General features: G+C 42.3%; 1 protein-coding gene across 1 annotated transcript; it reads left to right on the top strand.

The window, feature by feature from the left end:
• Positions 1-1,610: 1,610 nt before the first annotated feature.
• On the top strand, positions 1,611-21,587 carry ccdc112 (coiled-coil domain containing 112). The gene is made up of 9 exons (XM_076270582.1): positions 1,611-2,319; positions 2,420-2,538; positions 2,635-2,724; positions 6,257-6,332; positions 6,414-6,804; positions 13,556-13,972; positions 14,326-14,421; positions 21,194-21,312; positions 21,485-21,587. The coding sequence occupies exons 1-9, from the start codon at positions 2,186-2,188 to the stop codon at positions 21,513-21,515; spliced, it is 1,473 nt and encodes a 490-aa protein (XP_076126697.1). The 5' UTR covers positions 1,611-2,185; the 3' UTR covers positions 21,516-21,587.
• The last annotated feature ends 262 nt before the right edge of the window (positions 21,588-21,849 follow it).

The following is a 21,849-nucleotide window of genomic DNA, read 5'->3' as shown; positions in this document are numbered from 1 at the left end:
CTGCTACTTAAATTGGATAGAGACTTCATTAAGGTATTAGTAACACCTGTGCTCACCCTACTATTCCATGTCAGAGTGGCTGCTGTAAAAACGGTTATCTTTTTCACCATTCAATATTTCAAGTCACTTATTTTACATTGGCATGAGTACAGTAGTAACCATTGTAATCATGGTGAGGAATTTTAGAACACCACAAACACAATAAAAAAAGTGAACTAATGAAAAAGCTTTGGCAGTTTGTAACTGCTAACTCCTGAAAAAATAACTTTCAGTCCCCTTTCCAAGAAATAGGAGAGGTGTTTCAGGGTGACATGATGACTGGATATGTTGATATGTTGGATATGTTGAATGGACACTTTCTAGCTAAATGTAGGACATGTAAAAAAAAGTAAGAGCAAGTTCAATACTATAAAATCCATGATGGATCGACAATGTAAATCTCAATAAAGTCCCAAAACCATATTGCATCATGTTTCTCTCACATTAATGGTCGCTCCATATGCAAAAGAGAAGTGGTGGTTCTGATCATATAATTTATTGACCTCTTATTTGTTACTCTGATGACAATAGCAGGCTATGTAGGCTACAAAAATCCTTCTGATACTCTGAATGATCATTTTTCACAGCTGTCCCCAGTTCACCCATGTTTCAGAGAGACTACTTCGCCTCTGCAGAGATCACTTGCAACAGACTGGCGTGAGTTGCTGAGAACGTGAAGATGGCAGCGGATCAGGTTTCTTTTCTGGAGCTTCCAAGCGAAACATCAACAGAACCCTGTGTGTGCTTGAGAGAAAGAGCTGTGTGCTTGAGAGAGAAGTATCAGAGTTTACAAGTAGGCTATGTAAAACAAAGAGAGGTAGAGCTGCAAATAGGCCTACAGTAGTTTAGCCAGCACTGAGGAGAAAGAACATTTGGTTACATCAGCAAGAACCGTCTGCATCAGGCCTAATAATCTAGCATTTCTGGAAAACTGATGTGACCATAGCATAGGCCTACATGCTTGAAAAAATACAGGCCTTGTTGCTCCTAATTGTTGAGCATGGTAAAGTGTCCTAAAAGATTTATCATACTTTTCTGTTTCTGTACTCACTCACCCACTCACACTTTGACATCATTTTGTTCAGTTATGCATTAGACATAGTTTGATGGTGTTTTATTTTTCCCTTCCTCTATAATATAGTCCTATGTAAGTTATCGTATTAGGCTGTTTGTTTTATTTAGTTTTATTTATCACAATTATTATACTATATTTATTGTTATTTCATTGTTACTGTAATCTCGGCTTCACTGAAAATGAGGACTAGGCTACCCTCAATGAACCTCCGAGAATAAAAGGTTGAATTAATTAATAAAAATGAATGTCGGCCTAATCTATGCCAGCTGTCTCTTTGGGTTTTTTGGCTTGCTTTGTTTTTGATTGTATTACTTTTCTATATTATTTAAATGGTTTCATTTTCAGAGTTAATTTTAAGCCTAGTTTAGCCTAGTTATTTGGGGATGTGAGCATGATAATTTGTTTTTGTGTGGAATCAACGACAGGCTACCCAGGCTGTGGGAATAGGCAATCAGCCTTACATTTTTGGGAAGCAGCTATAGCAGAGAGGGTTAAAGCGGAGCAATCAATGATCTTTGGCTATAGCCTAGCTTATAAAACTTATATTAGACTTCAACAGTATTGTCAAACATTTTTCATAAAATAATTGCTATAAATAGGCCTATGCTGCCTTCAGAATGTAGCCACTCGTTTTGTGCCTAGAAGAGGAGCTGCGGAATCTCCTTTGGTTCCCACCCAGGGTTCATTTCTCTCCGTCCCCTGCTGGACAAAGAAAATACATACATGAAGTAACATGGCCTTGACAACCAACACTGTTTCTAACAAACAAAGACAGATAGTTAGTTATTCATTCATATAAGCTAGGCCACGGTATATCAGTAGTTTTGAACAAATGTGATTGCCAACGTTTCTACATTTGGCTACTGATACATTTCCAAAACTTCAACTTGGGTTGTCGTTTGGCTAAGCTTATCTCGTTAAACGTTAACGTCACACGTATCGTATCGTATCCTAGCTGTTGTTAGCCATAGGCTTTGGCTACGCCAGCATCACGAAGAACTTAACAACTGAGCGCTTGGGGGATGCATAGATGCTAGCCTGTTTTTGGTGCGTTAATCGTTAAACACAATCATGAATGCTATTGTGAGACAGCACTTGGATGGTTCCGATGGATACTCTCACGGAGACAACATCAATATATCGAATACGACGGTCGACCTCAAGAAGACAGACTTTCTCCGACACGTTGGACATCTGCAAAAGCAGTAAGATAAATAGGGCTTGCCTAGGCTACTTCGTGACATTACCCTAGCCTAATATAATATAATGTAAATCCCGTTGAGTAACATAGCAGTACTGTTTCAGGTTCGACAAGAATGATAAAGAGATATGGCTAAAAATCCACTGGAAGAATGGCCTCGAAGATTATTTTTCTGACGTTAAAGAGTTGGATGAAAGACTTCAACACGACCTCAACAAGGAAAGTAAGTCTGTGTCATTCAATGCCATCTTATCCCAACAGCAATCTATCTGTAATTAATAAAAGCCTAAGCCTAACGTTACGTCCTGAAATTTCTTAGGGTTGAGAGTGCAGCAACAACTTGTGAAATTGCGACATGGAGTTGTCCGGTTCCAGGGACAGCTCACTGATGTACAGCCCTCTACGGAATGTAAGTTCGGATGATCCGAAGAAGATATTTTCAAGTTCACTTTGAGCCTTTTTGGTGTTAGTCAGGGGGCCAATTCTGAAAAGGGCTTCCGTTAAGACTTTTGCGGACATATTTTGGTACAAGCTGTCACCCTATTTTTTTAGGTAGAAGACACCCATAGGTAAGATATTAGGGTGGTTGTCAAGCTGAATTTTTTTTTTGTGTGACTTGTACAAGCAATTTCAGGCCATTTTTTTGGTTTCCTGCTCAACACGACATGCCAGCAATAAATGTTGAATATCTCCACAACCACAAGGACCATATACATAAAAAAAGGTATCAAATGAAAGCTAACACTCATGGGCTGTCTGCAGAAGTGTCAGAATTGACATTTATTGTACAGTGTAAGAGATAACAGAACTAGAACATGAAAAAAACAATCTCCGCCTAAAGAGAACCAGTTTTCAAAGTGAATATCAGCTTGGAAACATAACATAGTATCCCAAAACCTCTATCAATCAGTACCCCTATCTATGGGAATGAGTCAAGCCAAGTTTAAAGCTTGTAGGGAGAGACAGTGCAATACTGCACAAGTTATATTTTTTTAATGTCAAGGCGGAAATGTAGAACTGTAGATGGTGGTCTATGGTGCTATTTTACTTTACATTAATGTACCAGGTTGTAACACAAATTATATTTAATTAACATATCACTATAGTTATTAATTCCATCCTAACATTACTGCTTTCTCACTTCTTTAGGGTTAGGGGTAAGTAACTAGTTAGTAGTAATAACTATATAATAGTCGTATGGCAAAGGTATGTTTTTCCCCATCCAAGCAGTGACTCTCAGGTAGGCAGCCAACAGAAGGCACCCAGGGACCATGTCCATGTGCTCAGTCTGAGTCCTGGTCAGGGACACAAAAGAAGAGTTTACTGTTTTGATAATGAATACCTTCCCAATACAAAACATGCATGCATGCATCCAAGGGCATAATATAAATCTAATCTACAAAACAGGAAAAACAATATCATGCCAAATAATCTGAAACAATATAGTTGCTAGCCTAGAAATCTAGACGCACCCTAGCGGCAGCAAATTACATTTGCTGCCAGGGCTAGAAGATGGATCTTGCTGTTGGCGAACAGCTTGACACGAGTTAAGCTTTTTTTAAGTTGGCAAAAGTTTTAACTAGCCAACTAGCTCCGCTGGTGGGAAAACGCATTGGGACGCGTTCTAGCGCAGAGTTTGAAAGACAACCAATTATCCCGCCCCTCGGACTGAGCACTGCGAATGGTGAGTACCCAGACCCTACATTTTAATGTGGGTCTGGCTCGTCAGGCTATATAGTTGCATATAATGTGGCAAAACTCAATAATAATGATGTGAGTACCTGAGTATTCTTGCACCGAGCTGCACAGGCACATCCACATGCCCCACTACAAAATTTTCCACTTTTTTGACATTGCCTGGTACTGCACTGACTTTCACTTTCCTTGCATCCACATATCGTCAGCTCCAAGCACCTGGCCTGTACAGGTTCTTTGGTTAAAAGCTGGGGGACAAGCATTCCATCCTTCATGTGCCAACCACAACTGGTTGGTAAGGGCAACTGTGGATGGGTCACTGGTGACTGTTTCCACTGAGTTGGTGGTTAAGTATCCACATTGGCTTTCACTTTCAAAAACAGGGCACAGCGAACATCATGGATTGAAGTGCTGGTCGTTTTTGGATCATACAGTTTGCAGACAAACTGTTCTGCTGAGGATAGAATAGCTGGACTTGGTACTTCATCCTCACCAAAGTTGTGGAGAAGATGAGGGCACTGCTGAAACACTTTCCACGCCATCCTTTTTCATATTCCAGTGAACTGACTGGTAGTGTCACATCCAGTGATGGCATGAAATGCCAACAGACCATCCAGAATCTCATTTGACATTTTAATATCATGCACTTTAATGTAGCGTGGTTTCTTGGCAGTTCCTGCTTTCATCCAAATTTCTGGGCTCAGCAGGTTGCAAACACAAGATGCAACAACAGTACATCTGTGTCATTGCACTGAATTATGAGCCTCTCATACCCTTTGGTTGTGGCATCATGAGGTTGTGCCTTCATCTTCTCCACAACTTTGGTGAGGATGAAGTACCAAGCTATTCTATAAGTATAAGTATATACACTTTTGATCCCGTGAGGGAAATTTGGTGCATTTATCCCAATCCGTGAATTAGTGAAACACACTCAGCACACAGTGAACACACAGTGAGGTGAACCACACACTAATCCCGGCGCAGTGAGCTGCCTGCAACAACAGCGGCGCTCAGGGAGCAGTGAGGGGTTAGGTGCCTTGCTCAAGGGCACATCAGCCATGCCTACTGGTTGGGGTTCGACCTGGCAACCCTCCGGTCACAAGTCCGAAGTGCTAACCAGTAGGCCACGGCTGCCCCAAACCTCAACAGAAGAGTTTGTCTACAAACTGTATGATCCAAAAACGACCAGAACTTCAATCCATGATGTTCACAGTGCCCTGTTTTGGAAAGTGAAAGCCAATTTGGATACTTTACCACCAACTCAGTTATGTTAGGATGGAATTAATAACTATAGTGATATGTCAATTAAATATAATTTGTGTTACAACCTGGTACATTAATGAAGTCAAATAGCACCATAGACTACCATCTACAGTTCTACATTGCTGCCTTGACATTGACTTACAACTTGTGCAGCATTGCACTGTCTCTCCCTACAAGCTTTAAACTTGGCTTGACTCCTTTCCATAGATAGGGTACTGATTGATAGAGGTTATGGGATACTATGTCATGTTTCCAAGCTGATATTCACTTTGAAAACTGGTTCTCTTTAGGTGAAGATTGTTTTTTTCATGTTCTAGTTCTGTTCTCTTACACTGTACAATACATGTTCATTCTGACACTTCTGCAGACAGCCCATGAGTGTTGGCTTTCATGTGATACCATTTCTATGTATATGGTCCTTGTGGTTGTGGAGATATTCAACATTTAGTGTTGGTATGTCATGTTGAGCAGGAAACCAACAAATTGGCCTGAAATTGCTTAAAGTCATACACAAAAAAATAAATCAGCTTGACAACCATCCTAATGATCATGCTTGCGCATAAATTGGATTATATTGCACATTTGCCCAAAATTACAGTAGGTAACATGGAAGAAAATGAAAGCACTTTGGGGGGAAAATTCCGCTTTTACCACTTATAAGAATATGGTGTTAAAATGGACAAAAAAACATTTTCTAAGCTGACAACCTGGCTAGAACACATGTTAAGAGGTTAAATATTAATACTGGATAGGTTGTATGCTTGTACCAAAAAGTGTCCGACAGAGTTTTAATATCAGTTTTGGCCCCCTGACTATGTAGGCTAGGCCTATTTGTCAGTCATCAAGCAGGTTCACCAAACGCATGTTAACATCGACATAATGTATGAAATACAATTCCATCAGAAATGGCAACAAAGCCCCAAAACAATTTTTTAAATTTACAATATGTACGCTTGAATTTTGTGTCTGTTGTTCATTTTTAGTGATTGAGAAACTGAAAGAGATCATGGCAGAGGTTGAAACTTCAATCAGCACCTTTAAAGAAGATCAGCATCAGAGGTTTGCCCACAAACTGCACACCTAAGGGAGTGATGTGTTGTTTTGTGACATGCTTTATAAAATTGTACATTTCCCCTGCAGCTTTGAGGAGCTGCTGAAAGAGGAGAGGGTCTGCTGGCAGGAACTCTCTGCCTTCGAGAAGAAGATGGAGGCCTGGCCCTTGGTTGACAAAACTAACCGTGTGCTACATGCCACTTCGTTAGGAAAGGTGCATGTTACCCAAATCCAGAATGATAGTGCTCTCACTGAAGTGAAGGCCCTGGATACATATCTTCAGCAAACAGGGGGTCAATATGGTGGCTGGGATCAGTACGACCATCAGAGTTTTCTCCATGTATGGACCAAGTATGGTGGAAAACAGTCCTACATCAGAGAGGCCATGGCCTACCTGCCAGCCAGAAACCAAGAGGAGGTGCACCAACATGAAGCATGGTACCTGAAGCTCCAGGATCTGCAAGAGAGCAAAAAACAGGTAGCCTACTTTATGATGGGCCCTGGAAACAAAACCTGTCCATAACTTTTCATGATTGATCAGTGCAGACATTTTATTATTTACATTCTACTTTTACATTAAGCATTAAGCAGCAAGTTTTATCCAAAGTGACTAGCAAAATGAGGAATAAGATTCAAGCTACATTGCAAAGAATTACTATTACTAGGTTATGGGCAGTAATATAGGCACAAGATAGAGGTAACCATATGATCATACAATGACAGTCACTGTTAGAAAAAAGCTAGCAAAATATTTATTTAGATGAAGTAATAAAGGTAATTTCAGTTGTTTTGGACAAACACATGTGGTGAATATTGCATAACCATAAAGTTGAATTGCCTTAAAGGAACACGCCAACATTTTGGGAAATTAGCTTATTCACCATCTCCCCCAGAGTTGATGCATGATGCATACCCTTGGGCGTGCAGTAACTCAGTATGAAGCACCCATCATTAGCATAGCTTAGCATAGCTTATTGACGTGGGCAGTTCTAACTAGTGTAACAGCGTGGCCTCGTACACGCCACCACATAATGAGGGACAAGAAGCGGTTGTAAGGAACAATAATGTATTAAGAAAAGTGCAATCAAACCAGGTCAATAATATGTGTCTAGGGTATGTTGATGCAATGTCGTGCGTGTATGGATGTAGTGAGCGTCTAGTAAATCAGTATCAGAATGTAAGCTGTAAATTAAGAAAATTATCACTGAAGAATGATAGAGAGTGTCCGTGAAAGAAGGAAGTCAAATAGTGCCTACATGAAAGGAAAGAGTGCCCCACTGAAAGAGAGAGAGAAGCCCCTTTATAGCCCAACCCCTAAGTGCAGGTGAAAACAATAAGGCACTTAGGCCGCACAGGACACCTAGGCCTAGCACTGTTCATGCACTGACGGCACTAGACCCATGGGGGTCATGGCTTTCACCCAGGTGGGTGTCACACTAGCCTATCTCCCAAAAGTGACAAAATAACTCAAACATTGTTTTATTTACATGTTGTGATTAGTATAATTACTAGCCTATGTGTACAATTTCAATGTAAAATTGTAACAGTGATGGCACTGCTACCCAGCTAACACATAATGCTGCAGCGATGTTGCCAGAAACTTGTCATTTGATCACCGCAAAGTTACGCTCTGGCCACGTCCTTGCAGTGTCACAGCAACATTGTACAGAGGATGTTGTCATTTGGTACTGCCTCCGCATATGACATGGTGTCAGAAGTGACCGATTTACCAACCGGTAAGTGAGAATGGCAAAGTTAGGACCTCCTGAGAAGTTCGATTTCACCCGTCCTGGTGAATGGCCGATGTGGTGCCGTCGTTTTGATTGCTACCAAGTGGCAACGAAACTGGACCGTGACAGTGGCGAAGTACAGGTGAAAACGCTTCTCTATGCGATGGGAAAGGATGCAGAGGCTATCTACGAGTCGTTTGTATTTGACACCTTTGGAGATGACGATGAAGTAAGGCCTGAAATGAACTATGACATAGTGATTGAAAAGTTTCACGAGCATTTTGTGCCGAAGAGAAATGTGATACACGAGCGGGCGTGCTTTCATAAGCGTGTTCAAAAGCCCGGTGAGCCTGTGGAAGCTTTTATCAGAAGCTTGTATGAGTTAGCACAGTACTGCGAGTTTGGGAGGAACAAAGACGAGCAAATCAGGGATAGGCTCGTGATTGGCATCTCTGACACAGAAGTGTTAGAACTAGAACTGATCGCTTGAGAAAACTATTCAAATAACTCGTCAGAGTGAACAAATAAAACAGCAAAATGTGACCTTGCTGCGACTGTGACTGCGCAGTGGATGCTATGAGACAGAGAAGATGGCAATCCAATGGAAGGGATGGCGGGAAAGATAGATCGCAGTGGCAGAAAAGAGACGACAGCTGTGAGTTTGCTTGTTCGCGTTGCAACAGACGGCATGGGAACACGCCCCTGCCCAGCTAAAAATAAGAGATGCAACAAATGCAACAAATTAGGACACTTTCAAGCTGTTTGCCAAAGTAAAACACTAAAAGAAGTTTTGACAGTATAGACTCAGAGTACAGTGAAGATGCCTTTTTTGTTGGTGCTGTGATGGAGATGACGCCAGACGTGATTGAGCAGCCTGACCCTGAAAATGAGTGGCTCGTGGAGTTGGATATGAATGGCAGTACCGTGGAATTTAAAATAGACACTGGTGCAGATATCACAGTAATGTCACAGACTGCTTTCAATAGACTAGCACAGCGCCCGCGATTGGTCATGACTGGACCAAAACCTCGCATTACTAGCCCAGGAGGTGAAGTACAATGTGTAGGCAGGTTTCTTCCATACAAGGGACAGCGTTATAAGTACTGGTTGACTGTCATAAAGGGGGCGTACTCTCATAATCTGCTGGGACGCAGTGTTGCTAAGCGAATGGGCCTTGTGATGAGAGTCAATGCCATTGCAGCTGATCTCCTGGGTGATGTGTTTGGACGTCGGAGTATTCAAGTGTGAGCCAGTGAAGATCGAGTTGAAGCCTGATGCGGAGCCCTACTCCCTGACGACGCCGCGTCGCATCCCGTTTCCGTTACTTCCAAAAGTTGAAGCTGAATTAAGGCGCATGCTGTCTCTGGGCATAATTGAGGAGGTCACAAACCCCACGGATTGGTGTGCCCCGATGGTTCCTGTCGATAAGAAAAACAAAGATCAAGTAAGAGTGTGCGTAGACTTAAATCGTCTGAACAAAGCCGTACGCCGCGAGAGGTACATTTTGCCCACTCTTGAAGATATAGCTCCAAAGCTGGCTGAAGCGAAAATATTCTCCACACTTGACGCGTCATGCGGATTCTGCGGGTCTCATCAACTATGTTGGGAGATTCCTGCCAGATCTCTCCACAAAGTTGCATCCGATCACTGGTGTCAGCCCCTGCTCTGGCATACCACGAAGCCAACAGAAAGACTGTTGTAAGTGCAGACGCGAGCAGCTATGGCCTAGGAGCTGCGCTAATGCAAGAACATGAGGGTGAATGGAAGCCAGTGGCATTCTGTTCTCGTACTCTGTCAGAGGCCGAGAAAAGGTACTCACAAATTAAAAAGGAGTGCCTGGCGTGTGTGTGGGCCTGCGAGAGGTTTGCCCGCTACGTACAAGGCATGGACAGTTTTCACGTGCACACAGACCAGTTTGTGCCACTTATTAATACTTACGACTTAGACAAGGCTCCTCCCAGGTGTCAGAGGCTTCTCATGCGTCTTCTTCGTTTCAATGTGGTGGCCGAGTACATTCCGGGGAAGCAGCTTGTCATTGCCGACACGCTGTCCAGACAGCCTTTGTCTGAGGTGAGTGATGGGGAGCTGGAGCACGAGGTACAGGCCTATGTGGAATCAGTTGTTGACAATGCCCCAGTCTCATCGCAAAGACTCAGAGAGAGCCGCATGGGTACTCGGCATGACAGCGAGCTGCCACAGATCATAGCCTTTATCAGGAATGGATGGCCACCCAAGTCACGGGTGCTTCCGTCTCTACAGCCTTATTTTTCTGCTAGGGCTCACCTCTCCGAAATAGATGGGCTAGTGCTTTATCAGGATAGGATCGTCATTCCAGCGGTGCTAAGATCTGCCATGCTGGAGCGGATTCACGAAGGACACCAGGGCCTAACCAGGTGCCGTGCGCGAGCAAGGATGTCAGTTTGGTGGCCACGCATCAGTGGTGAGATAACACAGAAAGTCTCGACATGCCGATTCTGCATTGAAAACAGACCCACTTAGCGGCGTGAGCCACTACTCACCACAGCCCTACCAGAGGGCCCATGGCAGCACGTTGCAGCGGACCTCTGTGAACTGGAAAAACAGAATTACCTAGTAGTCACGGACTATTGCTCAAGAGACCTCGAAATAGCTCATCTTTCCTCCACATCAAGTGTTCAAGTTATTAATAGGCTCAAAGGCATGTTAGTGATATGGGGAATACCACTTAAACTGGTGAGTGACAACGGCACACAGTTCACATCTGGGGAGTTCAAAGACTTCAGTGAGAAGTATGGCTTTGTCCACACCACAACTAGCCCCCACTATCCCCAGGCGAACGGTGCTGCAGAACGGGCTGTTCAGACGGCCAAGCACATCCTGAAACAGCCCGATCCACATCTTGCTCTGTTATGTTACAGAGTTACCCCCAGTGCAGCGACTGGTGTGAGCCCAGCTCAGCTCATGACTAGGAGATGTATCAGAACTACACTTCCCATGTGGGAAGAGAAGCTACAGCCTGCCCCTGTTGATAGACAGCTGGTTCAGGAAAGAGATGCACAGGCGAAGTCATCCTACCAGTTCTACTATGACCGCCGCCACTCCGCATGTCCACTTCCACCACTTCATCAGGGTCAGGACGTCAGAGTCAAGATTGATGGGGAGAAGGGGTGGAAAACTCCTGCCAAAGACATTGGCCGGTGCAAAGAGCCCCGGTCTTATCTGGTGAAGATGGACAGCGGTGCAGTGTTGCGTCGCAATCGCCAACACCTACAGGCTGTGCCAGAGGCTTCAGATCTGCCTGACCAACAGGAGCTGCAGGCCGAGAGACCTACACCACTGCCAAGTGAGCTTTCTCCTGCAGCCAGTCTTGCCCTCAGCGACAAGCCACCAGACCAGACAGCTCCAGACCGCGCCATGGAGAATGCATCCCCACATACACCAACGCACGGTGGGCTACAGGTGACTTCCAGAGGCCGTGAGGTTAGACTCCTGTACAGGTATAGAGACACTTAGTTCAGGCCTGCCGTTTTACACTTGTTTGAAAAAAAAGATAGGTGGGTTTTGGTGTGAAACGACACATAGTTTGTACATGTTACTAAGTTGACAGTATTGATATTGTTATTGATGATTGTTTTGATATTGTTATTGATTGTTTCGACTGTTTTCTGCTGACATACAGTTATTAGAAATGATCCTTTCTTGGGTTATGACATGGAACTGTGGGAAAAGACTGTATGGCTGTTGCCGAAATAAAACACCCATGGACTGTTCGAACTGTTGAGAGTAATAGGAACAGCAACTATTGAGGGCAGAATAATCCCTACGTTGCTGTAGATGGCGGGCAGTCTACCCCAAAATCCTAGTTATTGTGGTTTCACTATGTTATTTGAAATTATACCAGTTCTGTCCTAGGTAATTCATGAGATTCCTCAACAACTTAAGAGGGGGGGAATGTAGTGATATGTGAATGTATGGGCCACTGTAGTGGCACCCCTGTGATGTCATACGCACACGTTGAAATAAACCGGCAGTTCGATGAGTGCAACCTACAGTATATGGTAGTCACGCGTATTGCCTCCGCATATGACACTGGTCATCTGATAACATAGCCAGTTTGTACTGTGGATAACATTACCACAATGTGCTATGATCTCTCGCAAAAGTCTTCATTTGGTGCCATGCATAAAGTTGGCACAATGTCGCGACCTGGTCGCCTGAAACATAGGAAGTTGGTACCGCGGATAACGTTACCACAATGTTGTGCGTGCTATGATCTCTAGCAAAAGTCTTCATTTGGTACCATGCGTTAAGTTGCTACAACGTTGCGACCAATGTGCTATCAAACTACGTTGCAGCAACAAATGAGCTACATGCTCTCTACGTAACTGAGTTAGATGGGTACTGCAGCTTTTCAGGTGCTGCTTGTAAATCAGTCCACCCAAGTAGCAGTGCTTTTTCTAAATGAGAACATAGTTCCAAGTTTATATGCTTATGAAATCACCAATTTGTAGCCAATATGTTGTAACTATACAGGTCACAACAGGTAAATGGGAATAGAGTGGTGTTTTTGTCACTTTTGGGTACTATAGGCTAGTTTGGGTGCTATAGGCTCCCCACCTCAATGAACTATAATAAGCTAAGCTAACGGTGGGTTCTTCAGACTGAGTTACTGAGAATGAGAAGGCGTGTTCCTTTAAAGGCTCCCTAAAGAGTTTTTACCTTGAAATAACGTTTCCAAAATCATTTTGATGGCACATAAACTCTCAATAGGCCGAACGGCACTTCTGCCGCACACTGAGCTGGTATTATAGCTTGTAAAACAGCCATAGCCCCCCCCCCCATATTATATCAGAGCAAATCTTCTTTAGTGCTGCTTAATTTAGCCTTCATTTTTCTTTAGATTAGAGACAGATATCATAAATAGAGACAACCAGTGAGGGAAAACTGAATGACTTAGTTAATAAACCTATATATGATGGATTTGTAATTGGAGTCCTGTAAACTATAAGCATATAGCATAAACATAGTATGTTGTGTTGTATATTGTATTGCTGATATGCATTGTTGCATTTGGGTTGTCAAGCAGTCCAAAAGTAGCCTGGTCCTACCAGACTCTTGTACATTTCATAATGTACAGGGAGTCTGGCCACTTTCCATTGCCAAGCGTTAACTTCCTTGAAGGTGGTTACTCTGTGGAAGTTTAAAACTATTGGATCTTCCCAGAGCCACTCTGGATCTGCCATAACCAATCGCTAATGTTTGGTCGTGACGTATGTCATGCTGAAACTAGCGCACAACCTCAATGTCATCGTTCTCAGCCACCGCCTCTGTTCGCTGATTGGACAGGTAAAATTTGGCCTGGGAAAACTCGCGAATATACCGAAATCCCAGACGACGTACTGAAGGAAAATGAAAATTGAGAGGAAATATGTAGGAGGGCGGAGCCAGGCTAGTCCAAAAGAGGGAATTGGAAAATCTTATTTAGTAAAGCATATTGATGGTATCCATTTTGTTTCTTAGGCCATCCATAAGTGGAGGACAGAAAGACAGCGGGAGAGAGAGGAAAGTTTGCAGCAGAGACAAGAGCTAATGGACGCAGAGAGGAGAAAGAGGGAAGAGATGGCACAGGAGCGCCGCCGTCGGGCCGATGAAGAGCAGAGGGAGGCAGCCATTAGGCTTGAGATGTGGAGGAGCCAGCAGCAGCTCCAGAAGGAGCAAGAGAAGGAGCAGCGGTTCAAGGAGGAGGTACTCCGCAAGAGGAAGATCCAGGAGGAGCACAGGAGACAACAGGAGGTTAGGCTGGCTGTGAAGGCTTGTGTAGAACAGAAAAAGGAGCAGGAGAAGCAACGGTTGGCAGAAAAGAAGGCAAAGGAACAAGCAGAAATGGAGGAGAAGAGGAGAGCAGCAGCCCAACTCATCCCGCACTTTCAGGAAAGGGTTAGTAATGTGCTATGATGTCATGCCTTCTGTCAAATGAAGACAGTAGTCACTGTTTACCAGTTTAGATGAAATGAAGATACAGTAGCGCTCCCTAGATTTATTATGTGCAGCCTGTTAATCTAAAAACTGGAAACTGAAATCTCCAATTAGGGTTCCATAAAGATTTTTGGTGCTAATAACATCTTTAACATACATATTACATTGGAAACAAAAATGCTACACTAGCACATATTGTTTATTCTTCCAAAATTTTCAGATAAGTTAACTCTGGGTATAGATTTTCATTAAAACCAGTTGGTCATAAACCTGTTATTGACAGAATTACATTGACATAAGCTTGTTTAATGAAGGATCTGCACAGGCTTGAAACAAAGCTGTTGGAGAAACAACACAAAGAGGAGGAGCACCTGGAGAAGCAGAAGAGAATGGCCAAGGTTAAAGAAAAGGTATTGAAAAGCATTTGAGAGAACCACTGCCTCAACCAGTTCACATAATGTAGTTACAGTACCCTGTCCTAAAACACTGTCTAATGCCCTGAGTTCTTCCTCAATGGTGGTTCATGATGGTGGCAAGACAAAGCTCCCATTTCACAGGAAGAAATATTGAGCAGAACTTAGCACAAAAAGGGGGGGCCCATGAAGGTTGATGAGATGAGTCAAAACAAATAAATCAGGTGTTTACATACACTAGTCAAGTTTCCATTACAGGAACCGGAACTTGGTTTTATGGGGCTGGGGCCATTTGTTTGCGTTTCCTTTAGACGAACCGCCCCGTAACACGACGTTCCGGGATCTTCTACGGGGCCGAACCGAGTACCTGCCTTGGGGCAGGCACTTTAGTGCAGCCCCGAAGAACTCGAGATCAGATTAGATTACATTAGGTTAGATCAGACATGTCAAAGTCAAGGCCCGCGGGCCGGATGAATTATCTATGGCCCCCGGGATGATATTTGATTAGTATTAGAACCGGCCCGCAGGCCACGGCCGCCGGCTGCTGTTTTGCACGCACCAATACTCCATTCCCCACAATGCAACGGTAGCCCACGAACTCACTGCGGCGCCGCAAGTGGGCCTCGGCTTCATTATTCATCAGTATTCAGTCAGGGCAGATGTCAACTTTCAGCTACCCCCCCCCCCCCAGCTATTAATTAGTCTTAGTTAAAGATGGTTAAAGATCTCCAGATCAGTGATTTACGCATGATCTGATCCGCCATTTACCATTCACAAAAGCTGGTATTGCGTTTCCTGAATCCTTACATTCAGGCATTCAAATTAAATGTAATTAAATAGCATATAAATATTATATCAGTGTATGATGCTTGCATGAGGAAAACATCCCAAAACAACGGCACCCATATAACTGCTGTTGTTTTGAGAAGTATTTCTCATGCAAGCATCATGCAACAATGCAAAAACAATGAAACTATTGTAGGCCTTATTATATTTTACATTAGTAAAGCAGTACTCTGATGTGCATGTTTTCACAAACCTTTGTAAACAATCTTAGCACTTTAAACATTGACTGTTTTGAAGTGCATGTATAGCAATATAGTATAAAAATAATAATAATTGTGATATCATTATGATAATTTGATGGGGGGTTGGAGGAGGGGGTGGGTTCATGTAGGTGGGCCCTATGACCCCAAAGTATGCCTTGACTGGGCCTCAGGTCAAAGAAGTTTGAGAAAGGCTGATGTAGACGACAAAGCAGCAAGGAGGCATCGTATGATCATTTAAACAAGTTTTATGACAAGGTCGTGAGGATGGGAAAAATAGTACATTTCTGTGCAAACTTTGCCCGCACGCGCAGTCAGTCATTATTCATTTAATCGTTAAATAAAATACAGTACACGTCTTGGTTCAATAGGTTACGTGCAGTCATTTTAATATGTTTTAATAAACATTTAACCAGTCCGGCCCTCGGCTTGTAGCAAATTTGTTTTTTTGGCCCTCTAATGTATTGACTTTGACATCCCTGGGTTAGATGAACTTTATTGTCCCAGAAGGGAAATTTGTCTTGGGCATACAGTGCTACATACATAGCTGCTTAACATTTAACAACACACACCAGTTCAACGCCACATACCACATAAAAGACAGCAGGAATAAAATAAGAGTAAGCACAGCAGTCATAGGAATCATTACCTCAATCTAAGCAAGAGAAACACACCTAAACCATTAGTATTGCACATAGCCTCTAACGGCAATAGTATAGTATTGCACATTTCCTAGTTGTGTTGCCCTCGTACACCAGTGAATATAATTTCACATTTCTCAATTATATTGCACAGTCCATCTTTCTCCCCAGATATTAATATTGCACATTTCCCTAAAACTCATAGGACCCCCTATACTCAAAAATAAAATAACATTTTAAAATACATCACAAAGTCTGAATAAATTAGCAGTAAAACCATCACTTGTAACGTTATTGCAGAAGATTTACAACATTGTAAAATACATCACAAAGCCTGAATAAACTAGATGTACCGCATAGCGGTACAAAATATGACTGCCGCTCAGTCCTGCACATCCATTCCGCGAAAATAAATCATATTAATGAATTTGTCTCCATCTTCTACTCCATCCCCCACTCTTGAAACTTTGGTGTATGCTTGTTTGGAATGTGTGTTTGCACACATTCCGCACACAAAGTAGCCTACTGGCGCTGCAAAGGTAAATAGATTTGTTTCTGGGCCAAAAAATCTGTAGCATTGTTATAAAACCTTTAAAATCTCTAAACAATCACAAGTAGGGCAGTTCATCACAGTCCATCCATTGCAACTGGACTGATGAAAGGTACACCTATAGGCTACATTGTATTTGGGAAAAGCAGAAGGTAGCAGCATAATGTATTTATTTATTTATTATTAAACAAAACAATCCCTGTCAGTTCCATGCAGTTTTCAACAGCTATCAAGAAGAGAGGTCATGTCATGGATTTTTGTGAATGTTTCTTCTTCTACATATGCATAAGTTTAGTCATCTAGTTCAAATGATATTCAGCTTTATTGTCAATGCACAAATTAAATACCAGTAGTCTAAAACAAAATGCCGTTTTACCCAGTGGTGCAAATAACTGACATGTCCAAAAGGGCCTTCATGAAATGCGTTGCGAGACTGCTCATACACATTTTAACGGGCAAAGTTGAATAGCTACTGTCCGTTATTGTTTGTGCAAATAATATGCTGATTCATGTTCCCTTGCATTTTGCAACTATGAGGTCCATGGTTAAGCTCAATCTTTTGACGCAATCTTTTGATTTTCACCCAGCCTAGTCCATGGTAGGCGCCCGATAGAAATATTGTTTAATTTTGCGATTGAGATATCCAGCCCATCCCCCCCCCCACCTGCGACGTGTTCGCCCCCCGGTTTTAGAGCTATTCTAAATGCAAAAATGCATAGAGGGAGTTATGACAAAACCGCAAAAGCAGCCATAATGAAAGCGTTATCATTGTTTGGATACTTCACACACATGTTTTTTAATCGCATAGACTACAACTACCAAGCTGGAATCAAAGCACATCGACTCCCCTCTCACACCCTAAACACGCACTTCGAGCAAACAAAAGTTTGCTCACGGAATAGTCATAGGCAAAACTGTATCTGACCGGTGTAACGTTGGTACTAAATCATCCATCGCAAAGAATGATTTTTGTAGCACGTGTAACAAATATGTGTAGGTACAGCCCTGCCCTGAATACATCTCAACGTGCGCTCTAAAACATCTGGTTTAAATGGAGATGTAGATCATCACGGGTGCGTTAATAAATCTACATTGCGGCGAGTTGACACAAATTATTCACTTTGACGAATTTATGTAGTTTCAGTTACTTTACTTTGAGCCATGCTCTTCCTTACTTGAATCACCTTTGAAAATAGAGGATTGAAGTAGCCTATATGGGTGTTTGGGAATGAACGTTGACTCTGCTTTTTGAGACCTTGAGCAGAAATGTCCCAGCCTGGTGTTTAGGATGCATCATAGACAGGTTATCTTTCAGGTAGCCTATATATTTTCCATTAAAAAACCATCACGTAGCGAACGTGTTGTGGCTCTCAATTAGCTCCTGTTAGTAGCCTAGGTTATGGTCATAAGCAAATGAGATGACAGTCGAAAGATACAATTAGTGCTGTTATCGATTTGCTTGGTAGCCTATAAACGCATTTATGGTTTTCTACTCAATAATCAAATTGGCCTCCATCACTCAACCATGCTAACGGTAACATTATTTTACCTACGTTCTGCTATTGATAGGATTAACGTAGCCTACCTGCAGAAAAAAACAAGCATGTCCGATAAACATTCTCAGATTTATTTCGGCTTCAAGAGGAAATGGGAATTACATGTCTTGCAGAAATCATCCTACCCTTAGACGTTCTCTGCGGTAAACTACTGTAGCCTACAGTCTTGTCCTTGTAGGAAGCGTAGTGTCTTTCCAACCCACTTTAGATTAACTTCCAACAAAATTACGTCTCACTGCAACGATGCGCCATCTAGTGGACAAACGACTACTTATCGCCAATACTGGAAATGCAGCCATGATGATGATGATGAATATTTACTTTGGCTTTCTTTTAATCCTACTGAATTTGCAATTATGTATCGGCCGTTCTAATACCGATAGTATGTGGGTGCCTGTGTGTGTGTGTGTGCATGTGTATGTGTGCACCACCATCTACAGGCCAATGAGTGTACAGTCACTAAATGTACACATAACTTAATTTTTTAGACTCCCCCATGGATGAAATTCTACGAAACTTGGCATACCCCCAGAGAATGTCAGGTTAATCATACACATACAATTTGGTGCAGTTCTGAACGTCTTTACTGAAGAGAGGGGCGATTAAAGCAGAATGATATTGCATTTTCATTTTTTACCGGGGGGGTGCAAATCACAAATGAGTGATTATGGGCTAGGTTGATGTGGGCCCTTGAGACCAACATACCATAAAAATGTCTTCATCCTCGGTGCCACGGTTCAGGTAGTTATTTAGGAAAAACTGAATTTTTTGGGTTTCGGGGGGCCCAACGCGGAGGGGGAGTGGCCCCCAGGGACCAAACGAAATTTTTCCGTAAAAGTCTAATGGGGCTACATACCCACCAAATTTCATGTGCCCCGGTGTTTCGGTGCCCCGGGTATCGTTGACCAAAATTTCAGGAAGTAGATGACGGGGGGGAAAAAAAAAACAACAAAAAAAAACTTTGACAATCCCTATATGACCGCTTTGCTAGCGGCGGTCATAATTATCAGCAGTAAAACCATTGTAGTAAAAAATTATTTGTAAGAACATACTGTATACAAATGTAATCCTAACTTCATCAGCCTGTCTCCCTCATATTTGCATTAACTGCTGTGCCTGGTAAAGACACGTCTCGACCATTTGCAAATCAAGTCTTTTGTCATGTACGACGGCCCAGCTTTTGTCTTATGCCAGACTTCACCATAGGTGGTCGGCGCCAATTAAGCACGCATATGACCGGGGCGTGTCTGAACTTTTCCACTGGAGCAGACAAAGAGCCTACTAAGAGGCCGTTTACATGACACCGCCGGGTGGATTTTCTCTTACCGCTTTCACACAGAGGTGTAACCGGCTAAATGTGCTGTAGTGCATATGCCAGACCAGTCGATGGCGCCGCTGTGCAGAAGCTTCACGATAATTTCGTGAATCGCGTAGAAGAAAACATTGTTAAAACCGTTTGTTAAGCCAGAGAATGTCTAATAAGTGCTCTGGTTAAGCAGTCGCATGAAATAAAGAGACTACAGACAATTCGGTTTTCAATTCAACTGTTAAACTAATAAAGTTCATTTTCAAGGTATGTGACTGCTATGTGAAATTTCAAATGCTTAGCCTACGCATTGCATTAGGTCTGAGCACCACTGGAGAAAACACTAACATGCAGTAAGCTAATGTTTAACTAAGTTAAGCTAACGTGTGCTTCTAACTTAGCCACTAAAGGCTGATAGGCTACATTGTGCACATAAATCATGACAGGGGAAAGAAAAACATTTTAATATGATAAATAAATGGTTTGGTTTGTTTTGACAAGCAGCATGTCAGGTCGAGTGCCGTGGCTGAGTTGAGAGGTGGGGCTATGTCGTCATAAAGTTGCCGGCTTCGCACCTACAGGCGTCTACACGGCGAAAGTTAGCCGGCGGTTTCAAAAGTTCCCACTTCAGAAGCCGGTTTCAAAAGCTATCGGTTTCAGTCTCCTAAACTGCCGGAGTCGTGTACATGCAAGGCGTAACCGTTAACAAAACCTCACCGGTTTCACAAAAACCGGCGTTGTGTGCACGGCCCCTAACAGAATATAAGGCTATAACATCTCAGTTTGTGAGGTGACTTGAACAAGGCAACTTGTTTCACGTTCTCCTCCGAGCCGGCTTGTAATAAACCTGGGAGCGTCTCCCTTTCTTAACACATCTCAGTTCGGTTTTGTTTCCACGTCATTTTTAATTCTCACCACACCATCACTAGTAAAAAAGTAGCTGCACAAGAAGTATGATAGCAGCACAATATGTTTAGAATACTTATACCTTACCTAATAAGTAAACACTTACTTATTACTTACAATAAGCCAAGTGGACTTGTATTCAAATGAAGGAAGTTCAGAAATCACAGACTAAGTCCATAAATTCTCTCATTGACAAGACAACACCCCTCTTCAACTTAAGTAAAGTGCAAATGGTTTCTAGTTAGGGCATTGGTTGGGCTAGAAAATCCTGAACAACACACACAGCTTTTTGGCAGAGAAGCAGAAAAAAGTGCATCCAGTTATGAAGCAAAATCAGACAATTAAGACAAACAAAATCACTAATGTGTCCATACAAGTAGGAAGAAACAGTGGCAAGATAATCTTATACAATATATCTGCACATTTAATTAATCTAGATTCTCTGAATCATGTATTTATTGTTTGTTGGTTTGAAGTTGACATAACAAACAGGGTTAACATTTCAGTCCTGTGTGGTACAGTATTTTGGCACGGACACCTAATGGATATGAGTAAGGGATTTTTCTTGATGTGCTCAAATGTCAAAACACTCAATGGCCTCGGGAGGCAGATGTCCCATACAAGGGCATAGTTCACATTTTGTATGTGACAGTACAATGTGATGTACATTTCTGGATTCTTTCAAATGTTGTCAAACAAGTTTGTGAGAGATGAATGGTTTCACTTGCATTTACTGACTGTAATGGTGAATTGTTATTATTCAGGTTGAAGCACACATCACCAGAGATCAAGCTCGGGTCTGTAAACCCACCAAAGGATGGGAGGAGCATACCAAAAACATCGGACCAACAGGAGGAGGACCTGTCTATCAGATATTCCACAGGTATTTTAGGCTACTATGAACAGCTGATTGGATTAGTGTATCAGGATGTCTTAGCATATCAGAAATGAGACAATTAGACATTATAGTAATGATACTTAAACATGGATCAATCAACATGGATTGTACTGTATCTGTTAACATTTGCCTTTTTCCCTCCATTTCTCACCTTCAGGGCAGTTCCAAGCTGGAGACAAGGTTTATAGACTTCTGTTTTCATATTTTTCACAGACACAATAGCTACTAATCTAATTAAAATGAATTTCAGTTTAAAAGAGTGCATGTGTTTCATCAGTTTCAATTACATATTTAAACTATAGGAATGCAGATAGTTTAAAAGTAGTTGATAAACAGATAGTTAAAAAGTTGTTAAGACAGATAGTTTATATAGATAGATAGATAGATAGATAGATAGATAGATAGATACTTTATTGATCCCCAAGGGGAAATTCAAGGTCTCAGTAGCATACAGACCTCACACACAACATGCACTTACAGCAGAAAAAGTAATATACATATATAAAAACTCCACTGTACAAT

The sequence above is a fragment of the Alosa pseudoharengus genome, unplaced genomic scaffold, assembly GCF_046254945.1.
Source record: "Alosa pseudoharengus isolate Yale_2024_CS ecotype anadromous, Long Island Sound unplaced genomic scaffold, YU_APseudo_1.1 YU_APseudo_1.1_scf_6, whole genome shotgun sequence".
Lineage (NCBI taxonomy): Eukaryota > Metazoa > Chordata > Actinopteri > Clupeiformes > Clupeidae > Alosa > Alosa pseudoharengus.
This window is presented reverse-complemented; position numbering and strand designations above follow the sequence as displayed.